This window comes from Nannobrachium achirus (genome assembly GCF_963921795.1).
Source record: "Nannobrachium achirus genome assembly, chromosome: 19".
Lineage (NCBI taxonomy): Eukaryota > Metazoa > Chordata > Actinopteri > Myctophiformes > Myctophidae > Nannobrachium > Nannobrachium achirus.
This window is the reverse complement of record NC_137826.1, coordinates 36112334-36133176: the sequence shown is the minus strand read 5'-3', so window position 1 is coordinate 36133176 and position 20843 is coordinate 36112334. Positions and strand designations below refer to the sequence as shown.

The window sequence follows — 20843 nt, the reverse complement described above, 5'->3', positions numbered from 1 at the left end:
CCGCCCGCCCGCCTGCACACCCCCCCCCCCCCCCCCCCCCGTGTGTGTGTGTGTGTGTGTGTGTGTGTGTGTGTGTGTGTGTGTGTGTGTGTGTGTGTGTGGGTTTGTGTGTGATTGTGCATGGCCTGAACAACAGCGCCCCTCCCTTAACATGTGTGGTCACAAAAGGTACTGTAGGCTAAATAGATATAGATACACCATAAAAATGCTAATATACAGCATACGATTTGTGAAAGTGACAAACGGGCTTCACAGTTATGTCAGGTGTGTGCATATGCTAATGGTGATGCGATTTCAGATCAATTGCTCCAGCCACTGAGGAGAAACGCTGTTTCAGACAGACAGACAGACACTCACTCACTCACTCACTCACTCAGACAGACATTCGCAAAATTATAGTATAGATAGTACAATATCCAAAAACACAGACAATATCCAGTTTTTTTTCTCCTTCTTTTTGGAGACGTCATTGACACAGGATTATGGAATATATCCTTACATTGCAGTAATCAGCACCATCTGTATTCTGTAGGCTGCCACTAAGTAGACTGGCTGCTACCACAGGACCAGAGCATCATGCTGTGCAGTGCCATAGACACAATTGGCATAAAACGTATAGGTTCCGAACGGAACCATGTTTATTTAATACCGGAGGACAAGGTCCCCCTATGGGATAACCAGCGCCATCTGGCGCTGCAACAGAGTAAAACTCATAAGCTCCCGTACGAGAAATATCATTTGTCGGTAGGGCTGTCAATCACAAACGAGGGCGCCGCCCCCGAGTGTATAAAAGCCCTGCGGGCTATCATAACTTCCTCTAAAGCCGCACCTCTGCGCCCGCAACTAGCGAACCGAGGGGCTTTATTCGGGGGACCTTGTCCTCCGGTATTAAATAAACATGGTTCCGTTCGGAACCTATACGTTTATTGTCATACCTCCAGACAAGGTCCCCCTATGGGACTCATATACTCCCCGAGAAGTCATGAACCGACAAGACTGTCGTGCACACCGACCACACCCGGAAAGGAGGTCCTGTCAACCGACGTGACCCCTTTCAGGACTGATCCGACCCAGACCCACAGGGCCTGGGCGTGTTCAGACAGAAAAAGACCCTGACAGACCGAGGCCTGCCTTATGCACTAAGGGCAGACACAGGTCCACCTTATAAAATTGCAATAATATAAGGGAAAAACTCAGGGTCCCCCCACGTACCCTAGAGACAGCAGCATGCTATCTCAGGAAGGGGAGAGAGCCGCCCCACTACATAGTAGGAAGGGCAGCAGCACCCAGAAACGTATGCGCCATAGCAGAAGGCGCAACGTCCAGGTGATAGTAGGTCGCAAAGGTGGACGGCGAAGACCAATTCGCCGCTGCACAAATCTCCTCAATGGAGACACCTTTGGACAAAGCCCAAGAGGTAGACACACCCCTAGTACTGTGGGCCTTAAGTGCTTCCGGCACTTCAGACCCAGACCGGGTGTAAGCCAACCTAATAGCATCCACAAGCCATCTCGACAGAGTGGGTTTGGACACCGCTTTCCGTTGACGGGCATTCATGACCACGAAAAGCTGAGAAGTAGACCTGCTGTCCACCGTCCTATCACAGTAGGCCTTCAGGGCCCTAACTGGACAAAGACAATGAAGACGCCTATCCTCCTCTGATGCAAACGGAGGAGGATGGAAAGCCGTCAAAACAACAGGTTCCTTCGGGACCACTCGGTTCTTAGGAATAAAACTCAAATGAGGTTTAAGAAGAACCTTGGAGTCATTATTGAGAAACCTCATACAATCAGGGCTCACAGAGAGCGCATGAAGGTCGCTCACACGCTTAGCCGTAGACAAGGCAAGCAAAAGAGCTGTTTTGAAACTTAAATGTTTCAAAGAGGTCCTCCCAATCGGTTCAAAGGGTGCCTTGCAAAGGCCCTCAAGAACCACTTGTAGATCCCAAACAGGAAACAAGGCTCTGGTCACAGGTCTCAAATGGTCCACACCATGCATGAACTGGACCACCTCAGGGATTTTAGAAAGGCCTTTGCCTGCCACCCCCAGGTGGCAGGCATCAATAGCCGCTAAATAACCCCTCAGTGTAGAGAACGCCAGACCAAGGTCCAGGCGGTCCTGCAGGAAATCTAACACCTTCTGGGCCGAAGCTATATGAGCCACCACAGGTGGCTCCTGTAGCTCACACCAGTCCAAAAAGGCATTCCACCTTCCATCATACACAGCCCTAGTAGAGGGGGCTCTAGCACTCTGAATAGTGGCTACAACCCCGCCAGAGTCCAGTGTCACTTTCGCGGCGGCTTCCCACGGGCTTTGTGGGAGCTGGCCGGTATCCCGTGCCTGGGAGGGTGGCGGGATTGAGAGCGGGCTTGAGCCCCCACTGCAGTGTGAGGGGGTCCCGCGGAGGAAGAAGAGGGGGTCCTAGGGGGATTGTTCTGTTTCCCCTGTTTGGAGGTAGAGCGCCCCCTGTCAGCCTGACCAGGGGCCTTGCTCCGTCCCTGTCTCTTTTCCTTTCTGGGTACCTGGGGGTCCGTAGTGGCTCCCAGGAGCTCCAGAGTGATCTTCTTATCCGCCACCTCCTGGCGGAGAAGCTCCAGTCCACCGCCCATGAGGGAGGTAGGGTGGCCGGGGAGGTCTTGCAGGACCTTCTCGGTCTCCTCTCCGGAACTGCCAGGACACTTTACCTTGTCTAGCCACCTGGCACGTTCCGCCTGGATGCAATAATCCATGCCATGTCCAAGCCACTCGATCGCGTGGACATTCAGGTCCATCAGCATGCGCAGCGACTTGTCCATTTCCTCCACCAACACGTCAGGCACCTCCCGCATCTCGCTGAGGAGGCGCCTGGTGGAGAAAAGCAGCAGCTGGGTGGCGTTCATCGTCCTGGCTGCCAGCGCGGACGATCTGTAAGAGTTCCTCACCCTTGAAGACTGCTTGTCATCAAAGGCTATGGCAAACCCAGGAGGCTTCTTACCCACGGCCAGATTGAGGGGAGGCCGGCCTCCAGGACCGGTCCGCTCATGGCTAGGCTTGAGGCTCGCTACCAGGGACTGGGCCATCAGCTTGTCCATGGGAGGGCACAAGGGGATTCCCGCCTTCTCTGAGTCGCGGTAATCGACCAGGAAGGGGAGCTTGGGGGGGTCCTTGTGTGTAGTCCAGGTTGAATGCAGGGCCTCTGCAAAGCCTGGGACTAGTGGGAGCTTTTCCATCCGAAGCGGGGGAGAGGACTCCAAATCCTGGCCAAGGAGAGGAATCCTAGCCCGTGGTCCGAGTGGCGCGTCTCCGAGTGGCAGCTCCAGGCCACAACGGATGGTGGCGCGTTCCAGCACCGAGAGCTCGTCCATGGGGATGGAGTCTGGGTCTTGCGCCGCTGCCCCTCTCGCCCCAGCCGGCATGGAAGGGGGGAGAGAGGCAGAAGGGGCTTGGGAGGACGCGGCGGAGATGGAAGCCTCGGCATGAGGAACCACCCTGGCCGCGCCTCCGCCCTGTCCGGAGGGGAAAGAGGACTCGTCCTCCTCCGAGTACTCACCCTCCGTGTCCAACTCCTCCATGTCGCAGTCCTCTAGCTCCGGTTCGTCTCCGTCGCTAGCATGCCAGGAGACGGGGCTAGGTGGCCGCATAGCCCGTAGCTGGGGGACGGAGAAGGAGAGAGGAATGTCACCGACGACTAGAGGGTGGAATTCCTTGGGGGGGACGGTCCATGTTGCAGCTGGCGGAGAAACAACGTGGGCGGTCTTGCATGTTCTCTTCTTGGGCACGGCACCAGTCGAGCCCGTCGGAGAAACAGCAGTGGAAACAGGGGCCGCAGACCCGCTAGCAACGGGGCTACCGAAGCTAGCTGAGGGCGAGGCCGCTGGAGGCCTAACCACGTGGCGAGAAGCAGCGCTGTGGCGTACAGCGCTGTCCGGCACACGAGGAGAGGTGTCTGGGAGGGTTCCGGCGGAGACCGTGGTGTGAAGGCCGTAGCCTGCGGCAGCGATCTCGCATCGTGCCTCGAGGGCTGGAACATCGTACTGGAGGCATTCAGCACAGTTCACCCCCGTGGCCGGGGCCGGAGGGGACAGAGAGGCCAAGGCGTGTCCTACCCCCATGCAGACAATGCAGAACGGATGTGTATCTTCATTGGCGATGAGGCCTTTGCAGCTGGGAAGGCCGCACTTCTTCGGTACCCTAGCTAGCAGGCTGCTAACTGTAGGTCGACGAGCTGCCATCGTGAGCTAACCGAAGCTAAGCGAAGCTAAGCTAAGGCAGGGAGACACGTGGCAGAACGTACAGAGAAGAAGTAAAAGACTCAAAGCGAAAGTGAAGAAAAAGACCGAACTGTTAGGAAGAATAGAAGTAGAAACGTACAGGAGAATAATCTATAAAGGCCAGTGGCCGACTTCCTAGTCAACGCTTAGGCTAAACTTTACAGAAAATATACTTATATGGCTGAGTTCGCGACACTAGTTGCAGGTAAGCAGAGGTGCGGAAGAGGAAGTTATGATAGCCCGCAGGGCTTTTATACACTCGGGGGCGGCGCCCTCGTTTGTGATTGACAGCCCTACCGACAAATGATATTTCTCGTACGGGAGCTTATGAGTTTTACTCTGTTGCAGCGCCAGATGGCGCTGGTTATCCCATAGGGGGACCTTGTCTGGAGGTATGACAATAAACCGGTTTTATGTCAGTGACCTGCCGATCACCGATTCGGCCGGTTTGATATGATACCTGCCGATTTTTGATATTGGCCGATACCGACGTCCATCCCTAATCCAGTGTAGTTATTTTTTAGTCTCAAGCTCTTGTTACTAAATGCTATTCATTGTTTAAACACAGACAGACACACTTAACCACTTTCAACCTGGCGTCCCTATTTTGGGCATGTCATAGACATCCGAAATGTTCAACTTCACACATTTTTAAATAGCTAAAAGCAACAGATTGCTTGTAGATCTGCTATTAAAGCTACTTCTGCGTGACCCTTTCAAAGTATAAAATAATAGGGCATTCTTGATTCATTTATTGAAATACATAAAAAGACGAAATGTCGATACAAGGTTTCTGCCCGACAGTGACGACGTATACTGCGGGATGAGGGAGACGGGCGTAGAATAGATTGAGTTGGAGAGAGCGAGAGAGAGAGTCTCTCAGACACTTTCTTGGCAGTCGGGGAGATGACAATCTGAGACACTCCTGTCTGGATTGATCCCTCTTGGATGTAAAGAGCTGCTGATGTTAACACAAACTCTGCCATCAAAATACCCCTTTGTACCCCTTCTCTGCCATGCCCGTAGAACCCGTAAATGTAATAAAAATTAATTAAAAAACATTTTTTTATCGAAGCGCAACTAAAATAGGCCGGAACTAATGCTCCGTGATCGGTTTCTACACGGACACATTATTGAGCGGACAACTTTAACATTGGAGTCCCTGAACCGGAAGCGGAAGTCCGTCCTCTATTTTGGCCCAGCTTACTGTCTGAGCTCCGTGGCTTACAGATGGAGAACTTATTGATCAATTGAAAAAGTTTCAACGGATTTGAGAAGCTGATGGAATACGCGAACACACGAGCAGTGTCCGATCACGCACGATGGGAACTGGACGAGCGCCCACGTTAACAGGTAGGACTCGGAGAAGCCGGCAGTGAAAGACATAGAGAAATTAACGGGCTTTACGGCCGTAAACTACGAATGAGTTAAAAGGATACGGTGACATTTCCGATTACTCTGCTTTTTCACTTTAGGGATAGCGTTTCCCTCCCCCAAAATACATTAATCGCAGGAGCCTTCCCCCACTCACAAAACATTTTGAGTTTTTGTTCTTTTTTTCTCTCTTTTTTTGTACAATTTTAGTTGTTATGCCAAATGTCCCAACAAACATGTTGTAGTCCATGTCAAGCTACAGTCTGTCGGAGTGTGTAGATGTTGTTGAATAATTGCTGTGGCCAGCCACATCTTTCCACCTGTGAGTAGTTTCTCTGGGAGGAACATGCTGCCATACTGTAGTTCTTCTCAAGCGCCCTGACCACCCTGCAGGAGTCACTAGTGCAGGGTCAGAGATCGCCGTTCCCTGCCGGCTTCCCACCCTCGAACGGCGATCGGTTGTGTTTTTTGGAGCGCCCGGCCAAGCCGAATGCACCGCAGAGGAGTCCAGCTTGTAGTCTTAAGTGGCGGGCAGCAACTTTTCCCCCTGCGCAGGGCTCCAGACTAACTTTTTCACAGGTAGCACTGGTGCCACCTACATTTTCATTAGGTAGCACCACCAGAAATTAGGTAGCACCATCTTTTTCTTTGTATAGCGTATTAGCGCGGTATTAATACATAGCTTTATTATGCTGATGACAGTTGTTGTCGATATAATGTTGTTGAATACCCTGATAACAATATGTCTCAGTAAAAAGTATGTATTTTTGCTTCAAGTTAATATTTGCAAACTAAAGACATTAATTCAAGAAAGATTTACGAATATCTAGGCTAACAAAGGCAATATAGAACTATGACTTTAAACGTGCACAACGTTTCATGCAGGATGGAAAAATAAAATTGTCCTTATGGTTTTGGAGTGAGATACTGTGGGAAGTAAGCTGCTTGATCAACAGAAAACGTTCACTTGGACACACACACACACACACACGCGCGCGCACACACACACACACACACACACACACACACACACACACACACACACTAACACAGAACACACGCTACAACAAAGACAAAAAAGTTAACAGGTGCCGTTAATTTGAGCTAATTGTCTGTCTATGAAGTGAAAAGCGCATTTTGGGCACTGAGGAACTTAACGACCCACAGCTGTTTTCGCACGTAACAGTAGGTTAATGTAACCAACGGTGGAAACATCCACGAGCGATTGCTAACAATAGCTAATCTAATAGCAAACAAACAACCCACGACCCATTATCCAGTTAGAGATGACAACAGAAAAAGCATGGTTATACAAAGAAAGGTTAGTATTATGTGATATCTATCCATTCCAAGGTGAGCGAGAGAGAGAGAGAATCTGTCTGTGTGTGTGACTCGACCACCGGACTGACCGACGCTAGTGTGCATTGTGTGAGCTGTGTGTGTGTGTGTGTGTGTGTATGTGAGTGAAAGAGAGAGAGAGAGAAGGGGAGGGGCGGAGCAGGCAGGCAGTCAGGGAGAGAGAGAGACGGAGTGAGAGAGAGAGAAGAGGCATCAGGCGATCCTCGATTGAGGATTGTCTTTTTTTCTTTCTTTTTTTTTAGTCGCACGTGCGCGACCTGGTTAAAATTTAACTCGCACTTTATGAAATTAAGTCGCATATGCGACTTAATAGCTCGCACCCTGGAGCCCTGCCCCTGCGGCTACCCGAATGCCCCCATAAGACGTACATTCAATTTAGTAGTTTTGGATTTGCCTTCATGGCGTTTGTTTCTCAATCTGAACACAACATTACCATCATTGGCTGCTGCAGAAAATGGTGTGATATGGTTGGACATGTGTTTTAATGTAGTCCTTGCAGAACTATTCTAGAAACCAAAAAAGCATATGGCCAGTTCTATGCATTTAGTTTTTTATTTGAATAATGGACACAAATGAGAAGTGTTTTGATAGTCAAACACAAAACCTTGAATGAGAACTGTGTTTGAATCATCGACCGTACAAGGAATCAAGACCAAAATAACCCCTCAACCACCACCACTAAATAAAACTGCATGGGAACGGTTACATGGAAATGTTTATCCTGAGTTTCCCAGTTAACCAAGAAATAATGCCTTGTTAGCATTGTCACTGGTCTTAATGGATACCAAATGTTCGCTGCTGGCCGCAAGCTAGCCAGATAGTGGAGCATCTCAATTACTACTTTTTTTTTACCCGCTGCACAGACAAAACCATCAAAGCATGGGATTTGGGATAGGTTGTAGGTCACTGTTAAGTTTATTGTTTGATGGCTACAGCGCTGCAGAGTGCAGACAATTCAGGTTAAAAAAGCAACACTTCAGACTTGGATGGGTAACTCCCAGAACCGCTTGAGACCAAAATCTGCTGAAATCCTTCTTTGTATTCTAATTTTTCCCTTATGTTGCTTTGTGGCAGAACAATGGGTCTGAAATGGCTTCATCTTTGTCTCGCACTGCAGCATGTTTACGACACGTCTCCTGTCATAAGGTTTCAAACGAAAACCTTTAAAGCAGGGGTCTTCAACGTTTTAAGGCCAAGGACCCCTTAGTTGAGAGAGACATGAAGCAGGGACCCCCCACAACCTTTTCATAGATTCCATATTGTTTCATTGTTTGACAGCACAATCATCGGTGTATTTTGGATTCATGTCAATGTGTGTTTTCATATATTTAACCACTTGAACCGTCAATACTTAATAAACTTGACCTTTCACTCTGTACTTAGTCTGCTCTTTTTCCCCTCTACACCAAACCAAGTTCTACAAGCTCACAACGCCTCGCGCTGCGAGGCGTTGTGAGCTTGTAGATCTGCTATTTTTGGCTAAAGTTTTCAGAATATGGATGCTAGGGTTCAAGTGGTTAATATAAAAAAGGCAAAAACGTTTCTACCACACAAAGATTTGGAGGACCCCCTGTAACTCTGAGGACCCCCTGTTGAAGACCCTTCCTTGCTTTAAAGGAATACTTATCCCCAAGAATGCCTATTTCTTTCTTTTTAATTACTCACCCTATGAAGCCTTCAATTCATGGAGATTCTTTTTTTTTCCATTCTTGAGCCAGTAACTCAATATTTGACTCATTCGAAGTTAAAAGGAGACCAATCTTAACGAGAGCAAAACCATATTTAAACCATTATCTTTCAACCTGGATCATCAGGTTGTTTTGCATTGGACATCTACCGTAGCGGACACCGCCGATATTGATTTATTGGCTCAGAATTGGGAATGTGACGAAAACGAAATAATCTATGAATTGGCCTTGGCTGCTGGCGCAGTGGTCCAGACACCTAGGCTCAGTGTAGCATGACATCATGTCACAGGTTCGAGTCCCGATCCCGATGGCCTTTGCTGCATGTCACTCCCCATCTTTCTCCCCCATTTCCTGTCAGCCTATCCCTATCAATAAAGGCATAAAAAACAAAGAAATAATGAATGAATGAATGAATGAATTTAAGGCTTCATGGGTGAGTAATTGAGAGGAAATTTTCCTTTTTTTGGGTGAAGTATTCCTTTAAGGATGATGTTGTTGTCACAGACAGACACATTACTCCAACCTTCTTCTTGTGTTTGTATGAAGTGGACCAGGTTTCATCATCCCACAGTCCACACATCCCATTGCAAAACCATCACACCAACACACTGGAAAGACCTGTGAAATCCCACCTGTGAAATCCCATCAAAACCTATACAATAACATTATTGCAAAACATGTCATTCTTGAAACTTGAAAATAACTAACTTTCACAAAGGCACAACATATTACTGACTGACGTTTTATTATTCACATTTTCCTTCGGTTAATTGGCAAATTAAAATACTTTTAACTAGGCTGTCTAGCACGCACAGACGCACGCACACGCACGCACTTAAGTGGGCCATCGTACTGTAAGTGGTCTTAAGGGGGTCGCCTGGGAGACTCTCTAGAAGCAACCCAGAGACGCATACACTACAGTAGACATGAAATGTTCCAGGCAAACTGTCATGCTAGCAGACAGATTGGTATGGACAGCAGAAGTCAATGATGTACTTAACTCCTCTCTCTAAGCAGAGACGGCCAGTGAAGGTAGACAAACAGAGAGAGACAAAGTAAAGGTTGGAGGAAAGAGAGAGAGGGGGAAGTCGATGATGCACTTAAACCCACTCCATAGATGGGGACAATCAAGAGAGGGAGGGAGAGGAAGAAAGAAAGAGTGTGACGATTAAGAGAGGGGAGATGGAGAGAAAGAGGAGAAAGACAGGGAAGGGAGGGGAGTGAAGAGAGAGAGGGAGGGAGGGAGGGAGGGAGGGAGAGAGAAAGATGATGTACTTAGCCACTCTCCGTACCCTAACATATAGTACACCCCTGTCAATGTGAGACCGCCAAGACAAGGGAGAGAGAAAAAGAGGAAGTGAGAAAAGAGCGAAAGAACGATTGGGAGAGAGGGAGAGAGAGAGGGAGGGTAGAGGAGAACAGGAGAAGGAGAGAGGGGAGTATTAGTTGCGTGTCTCTGGCGGTCTAAATGTCAGGAGAGTTAAGTGTGAGTAGAGAGTACAGGAAGAGCCCCATATAAGAGGGAAAAGCCCTGTTTTATGGCCACATAAATCTGCAGTCCCTCCACTGAAGGCCGTAAGCAGCCTCTTCCCTCAGCCTCACAGTGGCTCCTCGCCTCCTTCTGGCTCTTAAGTCATCCACGGATAGCACTTCTCTTTCCTTTCCTTTTGCCTTTGTTTGTTCTTTTCCCATGTCTCTCAAATTTTTCATTTCACTTTCTTTAAATCTCATTGTTTCTCTCCCCGATGAATTCCACACTTCTGTCCATCTTTCCTCCTGACTTTTTTTTGCAACTTTTTCACTCATTTTTTCAAAAGAATTCATCCAATTCTTTCTCTCTCTCGGGATGGAAAATTCTGTCCAACGCCTGCATATCTATCTATTATCTACCATTCTGTTTTATCTCTCTTCGAATTGTCTCTGTCTCTCTCTCTCTCTCACACACACAAACCTCTCTCACTGTCACTCACACTCACACTCACTCTCACTCACTCACTCACTCTCACTCACTCACTCACTCACTCACTCACTCACTCACTCACTCACTCACACTCCAATTAATCTTTTCTGTCTGTCTTTTCAGTGAGATTCATACTTCCCAGAGAAGTTGTTTGACAGAGAACGAACGAACACACACACACACACACACACACACACACACACACTCAAGACGAGCACAGAGCGGTCCTCCCTTCCTCCACTCATATCGCTGGCTTGTGTTATCTGTTGTTGAGAGGTGTGAACTTCTGTGAAGTGGTCCCTCAGCGGAGGACCATGAAACATGTGCTGAAAAATAGGAATAAATAAATGTACGCTGTCGCTCCTCAGAAACGACACATCCAGTCATCCAAAATGACACGCTTCCTTAAGTTCCGTTGAGCCACCTCTCTCCACTAACGTAGGAGTTTATCCATCTCTCTCTCTCTCTCTCTCTCTCTCTCTCTCTCTCACCGTCATATTCTGACGTTTCCCCTTCCCCGTCTCTCCCAATTTAGCGTAGTCGTGTTTGACGTGTGATGTGTCAGAATAAAACAAACTGCCACTCATGGGAAGCTCATCATTTCACATTTCTTTGAAGTGCAATCAACACAGTGGAATACCTATAAAACGATATGGGGGTGGGGGTGGGGGGGGGGGGGGGGGGGGGTGATGTGTGTGTATGCCATTGTCTCAGGCTGGCCGCTACCTGTTCTGCTTCTGTGTCCTGAGCTGTGGCAAATGAAAGAGTTTTTTTTTGCCTCTGGCGAGGACATCGAAACTCAATCTGATCTAATCATATTTCATTAATGCTGACATCTTTCTTTTCTTATATGGGTTCGAGTTAGGTTTTCATTCACCTTTTTCTCTCTCTCTTTCTCATCCTCCTGACAGATGGAGAGCGAGAGGAAGAGGAGAAAGTACTCGACCAGCAGCAACGACTCGGACACCACAGATAGTAAGTTGGACGGAGCGGGTTTGAGAGGGGGGAGCGAAAAGGAGGGAAGAGGTACTGCTGCGCAGGGGCGTCGCACCAAACTCTTAAGCCCTGGGTATAAGGATTCACTGCGTTATTTTGTGCTTTAACTATTGAAAAATAGCAGATCTACAAGCTCACAGCGCGGCACCGAGTGCCTCGCTGCGAGCTTGTAGGTCTGCTATTTTTGAAAAATCGTGAAAATGTGTGTCTTTGAAGGTTTTATGAAAAACCTATTGTGGAGACTGAACCCAAACCAAGGCACAAGAGAGCAAAGACAGTGTTGCCAACTCGGGCATTTATTGAACAGTTCTTATTTTACAACAGCATTGTAATGCAACGTAGCATGAATGAACAACATAAATGTGAATAACTGAAATTGTCTCTTAATAAATCAACACAAGGTTTTCCCTGGACGGGGCTGTCGTTTCTCCTCTTCGTGGGGCGGCCAGGGGGGGGTAGGTAAGAGTTACTTTAAAGGGGTTTCCCTCCACAGGAAACAGGCGAGTACAATTCCATTGTATAGTCTCTCTTCCCCACAGGCGCTAGGTGAGTATAGTTCCTCTCTACAGGTGACAGGTAAAGTATTTCTTTCCCATAGGTAATAGGTGAGTATAGTTCTTTTCCACAGGTGACAGGTAATAGGTGAGTATAGTTCTTTTCCACAGGTGACAGGTAATAGGTGAGTAGGTGCCCGCTCTTACACAAATCCGTCTAATTCTCTATCTTCTAAATAAAATGAACACGGGGTATAATGGGCCTGGGGCCAGAGAATTTCCGGATACTAGTATGGTTTTAAGGAAGTGAGATATACTCAACAAAATGGGAATAGGGGTGGCTCGCTGGGGGTCCGGAAGGTAAGGCTGTGGTCTCCTTTTCCAGGTCCTTCTCCTCAGCTCGCCGAGTACACACTCTCCAGTGATAGGTACACACTCCACAGTGAGTCAGGTTTGCGCTCCTCATTGATCCAGGTACACACTCCTCAGTGTCAGTCCGCTCCCAGTCCATGCCTAGAAGTAATGAGTAGAAGGAACATTACTATAATGCACTTTACACAGTAACATGCGGTGGAGAGGGAAATATGGTGGCTCTTACCGCCTGTCTGCCCATGATCAGCTTGTCAGAGACTCCCAGCACAGACTGAAGGGGAGAGCGAGCTCAGTACTTATGCACCCCAGTGTTGGGTGGGGCCCACAGGTGCATATGCTTGTGCCTGATGAAGCGTGTGGGCCGGCAGGTAACGCCCGTCAATCACTTGGCCCACACAGTGTGTTGGTCTGCTAGGGCTCGCTCTCCCATCCAGGGTGCGCTTCTTTGACATGCAGGGCCTACCTGGCGGGCGGTGTCCGAACGAACCACCACACATCCCCCCCCTTAAGTTTGCTACTGGTTCGCAAACTTGCCGCTCTTCCTCATAGAGCCTGGACAGGGCATCGGCATGGGGAATATCCTTCCCTGGTTTATGCTCCACCTCAAAGTTGTAATCCTGCAACTCCAGAAACCAACGTGTTATTCTCTTATTAGTGTCCTTACTTTTAGCCATCCATTTCAATGGTGCGTGGTCCGTTATGAGAGTGAAACGCCTTCCCCACAAATAATAGCGTAGGTGGTGTATGGCCCACTTAATAGCAAGAGCCTCTTTCTCTATCGTTGCATAATTAAGTTCATGCTTTAAGAGCTTTCTGCTAATGAAGACTATTGGGTGCTCTTCGTCATCAATGACTTGCGAGAGCACGGCCCCGAGGCCTGTGTTCGAGGCGTCGGTGTGGAGTAGAAAATTCTTACCGAATTCCGGGGTTTTTAGGACCGGCTCATCGCAGAGCTTCAGTTTGAGGCCTCGGAACACGGCCTCGGTCTCCTCTGTCCAGCGCAGCATATTGGGCCGACTTTGTCGGGTCATCTCGTACAAGGGAGCTGCAAGGGTAGCATAGTTATTTATGAACTTGTTATAGTAGGACATGATTCCCAAGAATGACTTTAACTGCTTCTTGCTGACGGGTTTGGGCCAATCGCGTATACGCTCCACTTTGCGTAATTGGGGTTTTACGCACCCGCGCCCAATAGTGAAACCCAAATATTCGGCCTCATACAGACCTATTCGGCACTTCTTGGCGTTGGCGGTCAGACCCGCTCGTCGGAGAGCTCCCAGGACTGCTTCGATGTGATGGAGGTGATTCTCCCAGGTGCTGCTGTGGATCACAATGTCATCTAAATATGCGGCGGCATAGAGATGATGGGGCCTTAATACTCGGTCCATGAGTCTCTGAAATGTTGCGGGGGCACCGTGTACCCCGAACGGTAAGACAGTATATTGGAACAGCCCTTCAGGGGTAGAGAAGGCTGTTTTCTCTTTGGTTTCTTTTGTAAGGGGCACTTGCCAATAGCCTTTTGTCAAATCGAGGGTGCTTACAAATCGAGCGGGGCCCAGCCGCTCGATTAATTCATCTACCCGGGGCATGGGGTAAGCATCAAAATTTGAAATCTCATTTAATTTACGGAAATCATTGCAGAACCGGATTGTGCCGTCCGGCTTGGGGACCAGCACAATGGGACTCGACCAGGCACTGTGTGACTCCTCTATAATTCCCAGTTGTAGCATATTTGTTACCTCCTCTTTTACGGCTCCTCGTCGGGCCTCTGGGATACGGTACGGACGTTGTCTCACTATTTTCCCCGGGGTTGTTTGGATGTCGTGCGCAATAGCGTGGGTACGGCCCGGCAGTTCTGAGAACCGGTCCGCATTCCTGCTCAGAAGCTCACGTATATCTTGCGCCTGAGCTGGGGACAGTTCCTCTCCAATAGGGACTGGAGGCGGGTTCTGAGAGGAGAGAGTGGTTAGTAGGGCCGGGAGAGCGACAGGAGGCACAACGTGCCACTTTTTCAGCAGATTAATATGGTAAATTTGCATAGTTTTCCGCCGCCCTATTTGGCGCACGCGGTAGTTGACCGGGCCCAGTTTCTCCATAATTTCGTATGGCCCTTGCCATTTTGCGAGAAATTTACATTCGCTCGTGGGAATGAGCACCAGCACTTTTTCGCCCACCTCAAAGCTCCGCAGCGTGGCGCCTCGGTTGTACACCCTGCACTGGGCGCGCTGCGCTTGTTCCATGTGTTCACGAACGAGCGGCCAGATCTTCTTGGCTCTCTCCTGTAATTGTTCAACATGGTCAATGACAGAACGATGTGGGGAAGGTTGGCTTTCCCATGTTTCCTTTGCTATATCCAACAGCCCCCGTGGCTGCCGTCCATATAGCAATTCAAACGGGGAGTACCCCGTAGACGCTTGAGGCACCTCCCGTATGGCGAACAACACCAGCGGAATCAAGCGATCCCAATCTTTGCCATCTATATCTATCAACTTTTTTAACATCTGCTTTAAACTTTTATTAAAGCGTTCCACTAATCCGTCCGATTGCGGGTGAAAGATAGAGGTCTTTATTTTATCTATTTTAAGCCATTTATAGAGTTCGGTGATGACGCGAGACATGAAACATGTGCCTTGATCCGATAAAATGGCATCGGCTATTCCGACCCGGCTGAATAGCATGAAGAGCTCGTGCGCCACTGCCCTGGCTGTAGCGGCTCTCAGGGGTATTGCCTCGGGGTACCGAGTTGCATAGTCTAGTATTACCAATATATATTTGTGTCCCCGAGCCGATTTGGGGAGGGGGCCGACTATATCCATACCAATGCGGCTGAATGGGGTGGAAATGATAGGCATAGGTATGAGAGGGTTACGTTGGAAAGGACGGGGTGCGGTGAGCTGGCATACACCGCAGCCTTTGCAAAAGTCCTCTACTGCTCGTTTTATGCCTGGCCAATAAAACCGTGCATTGATGCGATCGGTGGTTTTCTTCACGCCCAGGTGCGCCCCCAGCTGGTGCGTGTGGGCCAAATACAATACTCTGGTGACATATTCTTTTGGCACGAGCAGCTGTTCTATCACGTCCCCAGCGTTGTTCCGCCACCCTCTATACAGTAAATCCCTCCGCACAAAGAAATAGGGGGAAATTAATTCACTCACCCCTTCACATAGTTTCCCATCAATCGCGCTGACGTTCCTCCGAGCATTTTCCAGGTTCGGATCGTTCCACTGTTGTGTGGCGAAGTCCCCTCTGAGCGGAGAGCTCTCATCCTCCTCTTCGGGGAAGTCAGGCCACGCCACCGGCTCTGGCTCTTCTGACGAGGTGCCCCGCGGCGCTTCCTCCGCCTCGGGTGCATCTCCCTGCAGCTCCTCGTCTGGAGAGGGTTCGCTCTCTGGTCCCTCTGAGTCGGCGCGGAAGACCGGGCACGCGGGCAATGAGTTCCTCCAACGGGGGCCCGGCCGGATCTTTCTTCTTCGCCTCGGCCGCGGCGGTCCTCTGCCCCCCGGGTTCCAATGTCTCTCAAACAGCACACAGTCCGTGCCGATGAGCAGGGGGACCGGTAGGTTAGGTACAATTCCAGCTTCCACTTCGACATCTCCTTTGGTGGATTGGACGCGTATCAGCGTCGTTGGGTAGGAGCGCACATCCCCATGCACACAGCTGACCGGCATACGGCTGGAGGTGGGACGCCCGGCATGCTCAGCGTGTACCAGCGTGACGACGCTCCCCGAGTCGAGAAGAGCCTGGGTGTCCACTCCGTCAATTCTCACCGGCAGGTTGGAGTGGCGCCGCCGCTGGCTCCCGGAGTGAAGGCAGGGGCGTCGGCCGTCGGATGCGGCGGTGGCGGATGGCATGGATACGTCCCGGTCTCGGTCCGGGCAGGACCATGCGATATGATCCGCTTTCCCGCAGACGTAGCACCGGCGTGATGTCTGCGGTTGGCTTCGGGCAGTCCGCTCTGTGGCGGCTCGTCTCGTAGTAGTAGGCGACAGGGGAGTAGCCGGAGGCCGCGAGCGGTCCCGGTTGTAACGTGCCTCCCCCGTCCCTCTGGGAATCTCTGACTTTGTGCTTCTCATCATCTCTGTACTCACTTGGTGATTTTCCAGGAGCGCAACCAGGGCCTCCACGGAATTTGGGCTCACCTGTGAGGCATAGCGGCGGGCATCAGGCGGCAGGGAACGTATACATTTGTCTATGACAATTCTCTCAATCAGTGGCGGGTCACCGGCCGTAGTCAGCCACCCATGAGTTAGGCGGAGGAGAGCGGCTATTTGGGGCCGAGGCGGCAGCGTCGCTTGCATGTTCCACCCATGGAAGCGCTGGGCTCGGGCCGGCATACTATAACCTTGACTAGCCAAGATAGCTGCTTTCAGGCGCCTATATTCACGGGCCTCTGCCAGGGGTAGGTCACGGCACACACGTTGGGCTTCTCCTGAGAGGAAAGGAGCGATGATGCTGCCCCAGTCGGGGACGGGCCATCGTTCCCGGGCAGCGGTGCGCTCGAACACCTCCAGGAAGGCTTCAACATCATCATCGGGGGACAGTTTCGTTAACACCTCTCCAGGCGGACGTGTGGGATTAACGTTTTGGTCAATTTGGATTTTCTCTATTAATTTAGTCACCGCTTGCTGTAATTCGGCCTGGCTCTGTAACAGAGCGTCTAGGGCCGGTGTGGTTGTCATATTGCGTCTAGGTGAGGTTCAGTACCCGTATTCTGCACACCATGTGTGGAGACTGAACCCAAACCAAGGCACAAGAGAGCAAAGACAGTGTTGCCAACTCGGGCATTTATTGAACAGTTCTTATTTTACAACAGCATTGTAATGCAACGTAGCATGAATGAACAACATAAATGTGAATAACTGAAATTGTCTCTTAATAAATCAACACAAGGTTTTCCCTGGACGGGGCTGTCGTTTCTCCTCTTCGTGGGGCGGCCAGGGGGGGGGTAGGTAAGAGTTACTTTAAAGGGGTTTCCCTCCACAGGAAACAGGCGAGTACAATTCCATTGTATAGTCTCTCTTCCCCACAGGCGCTAGGTGAGTATAGTTCCTCTCTACAGGTGACAGGTAAAGTATTTCTTTCCCATAGGTAATAGGTGAGTATAGTTCTTTTCCACAGGTGACAGGTAATAGGTGAGTAGGTGCCCGCTCTTACACAAATCCGTCTAATTCTCTATCTTCTAAATAAAATGAACACGGGGTATAATGGGCCTGGGGCCAGAGAATTTCCGGATACTAGTATGGTTTTAAGGAAGTGAGATATACTCAACAAAATGGGAATAGGGGTGGCTCGCTGGGGGTCCGGAAGGTAAGGCTGTGGTCTCCTTTTCCAGGTCCTTCTCCTCAGCTCGCCGAGTACACACTCTCCAGTGATAGGTACACACTCCACAGTGAGTCAGGTTTGCGCTCCTCATTGATCCAGGTACACACTCCTCAGTGTCAGTCCGCTCCCAGTCCATGCCTAGAAGTAATGAGTAGAAGGAACATTACTATAATGCACTTTACACAGTAACATGCGGTGGAGAGGGAAATATGGTGGCTCTTACCGCCTGTCTGCCCATGATCAGCTTGTCAGAGACTCCCAGCACAGACTGAAGGGGAGAGCGAGCTCAGTACTTATGCACCCCAGTGTTGGGTGGGGCCCACAGGTGCATATGCTTGTGCCTGATGAAGCGTGTGGGCCGGCAGGTAACGCCCGTCAATCACTTGGCCCACACAGTGTGTTGGTCTGCTAGGGCTCGCTCTCCCATCCAGGGTGCGCTTCTTTGACATGCAGGGCCTACCTGGCGGGCGGTGTCCGAACGAACCACCACACTATGTTTACACATCAGCGGTGCTCAAACCTTTTCATGTGAAGGACCCCCAAAATGATATGTATTTGGCCACGGACCCCCATCTCAAAATATTTAGTTCCAGGGACCCCCCGGAAGCAACATTTGAGTTGCAAATGTTTGCTTAAAAAATACATACCGGTATATTCAAAGATTTGCACACATTTTCACGACTTTTCAAAAATAGCAGATCCACAAGCTCGCAGCTTGTATATCTACTATTTTTCAATAGCTAAAATAATTAAGGCCCCCCTCCACCTTGAGCCCTAGTAACTCAGTCTCACTTTCCCACCCCTTGTGACGCCCCTGTGTGTGTGTGTGTGTGTGTGTGTGTGTGTGTGTGTGTGGGTGGTGGGGGGCTTTCAAGAGAAGCGGAGTTCCCTTGATTTTGTGTGCAAGCGGGCAGGTAGATGTCAGTCAGTCTAACTCAACTCGCTGAGTCCCCGAGGGGGATTTTCTCCTGTCCATTCTATGTGAAGACATCCCGCACCGTCTGTCTCTCTGCTCATTAATAATGAAAAATAAATGAACAGATAGAGTTGGAGGGAGACGGGGTAGACAGGCAACACCAGAGAGAATGACAGAAGAAAGAAAAGAGGCCAGGATGAATAATTCTAAAAGACTATAAGAGCCGGTTGTGGACCGCGGCCCCGCGGCTGACTTGACAGAAATAAATAAAGCAGCGGGGGAAAGGGTCAGTCAGGCTGGTTGGAGAGTCAGCCCAGGAGACACAATAATGGTGTTTGAAATGGTTCGACACCTAACTTACCTTTTAGGTCCTGCGGCGAGCCTAGTTTCTTACCCTTGCAGATTTTCCCAACAGAACGCTTTTTCGGTCTCCAAGGTTATGCATGGAAAGGCAAATGGAGAAATGAAGCTGCATGAGCGCCATGCACAACTTAATGTATAAGTTGATACTTATTGTAAGTAATGATTCCTGTGAGTTTGAATAATTTACATTTGTGTATGTTAATATTTTACAGGCCTTAGGCCAGGGCTGCAAAATGGTGTGTGTGTGTGTGTGTGTGTGTGTGTGTGTGTGTGTGTGTGTGTGTGTGTGTGTGTGTGTGTGTGTGTGTGTGTGTGTGTGTGTGTGTGTGTGTGTGTGTGTGTGTGTGTGTGTGTGTGTGTGTGTGTGTGTGTGTGTGTGTGTGTGTGTGTGTGTGTGTGCGCGCGTTTCTGTTACCACCACGCTCTGACCAGAGACCCCTTGTGCGTTGTCCTAATAAACTGTTCAACAAATAAAAAAAAGAGATGAAGGTTGCACTCATAAATAAAAATCGAACCGTTTTCTTTATTATTCCATATTTCTCACAAGATGACAAAGCTGTTACCGTGACGAAGGCAGCCTGCTGCACACACGCTTGCCTTACTTTTATCCAGACATCAGTCATATCAAAACTCGACTACTGTAACTCTCTCCTCACTGGCCTCCCGGCATGCGCACTTAAGCCTCTCCAAATGATCCAGAATGTCCACAGCACGATTGGTCTTCAACCAGCCAAAACTTTCACACTTCTCCCCCCTTCTCCACTCCCTCCACTGGCTCCCGGTTGCGGCGCGCACAGAGTACAAAACACTGATGCTGGCCTTCAAAGCAAGGTATGGCACCTCCATACCTTCAAAGCCTGATTGAACCCTACAACCCCCTCCGTTCACTCAGATCAGCTAACACAGGGATGCTGACAGAACCCTCGCTAAAAACCCCAGGACAACGATCCACTCGTCCTGGACTCTTCAGCCTCCTGGCCCCCAAACTAGGGAATAATCTCCCCAGTGAAATTAGAACTGCAGACTCACTCCCTAGTGGTCTGAAGACTCACCTCTTCAGACTCCACCGTAGCTCATAGCACTTACCGTAGCACTTGCCTAACCTCAATGACCATACATGTCATCTAGATAAAAAATGTTATGTTTTAGTTAGAGTTTTGTTTTTCTTAGATTACTATTTCTATGCATTTGATGTATTGATGTACTACCTTGCTTATTGTAAATCGCTCTAGATTAAGAGTGTCTGCTAAATGCCTAAAATGTAAATTGTTTTACTTTAAAGAATCGCTGTATCGGAGTGTGTGCTGTAGTACTCTTCCTATTTCAAGTGATTATCTTTTAGTGCCAGTATTTTGTATTGTACTGTATTGTTTTAGTGTCACCTTGGCAACAGATGCTGGAGTATTTAATGCCAGTCAAGCTAATCTGAATTTAACTGAATTGAATGTATAGAGAGATGTCTGTTAGGAAGTTAGACATGCAAAATGACAGTTGTACCATCTCATAGGCAGACACAGAGAGACAGACAGCGGGAAGGATTCGAAGAGACGGCAGATCAGAAAGATGGACAGATTGATACAGTGACAAAAAGGCAGTGAAATAAATCAAGTTGGACAGGCAGAGAGAGAGACAGACAGACAGTCAGATAATCGGACAATCGTGTGCCAGATGTTCAAGGCGGTGTGAGGTAAGACTCTCCGTGGCTAACTCATCACCATCGCTGCCGGCTTTCAACCTTCACCAGGGATG

The 20843-nt window shown here is 49.3% G+C and overlaps 1 protein-coding gene across 1 annotated transcript in view; it reads left to right on the top strand.

The window, feature by feature from the left end:
- jade2 (jade family PHD finger 2) overlaps positions 1–20843 on the top strand; it is a gene marked incomplete at its 3' end in the record, with an annotated part of 304044 nt that overhangs the window by 32736 nt on the left and 250465 nt on the right. Inside the window, 1 exon segment of the mRNA XM_080749428.1 lies at positions 11543–11606. Coding sequence (XP_080605554.1) covers positions 11543–11606 — 64 coding nt within the window.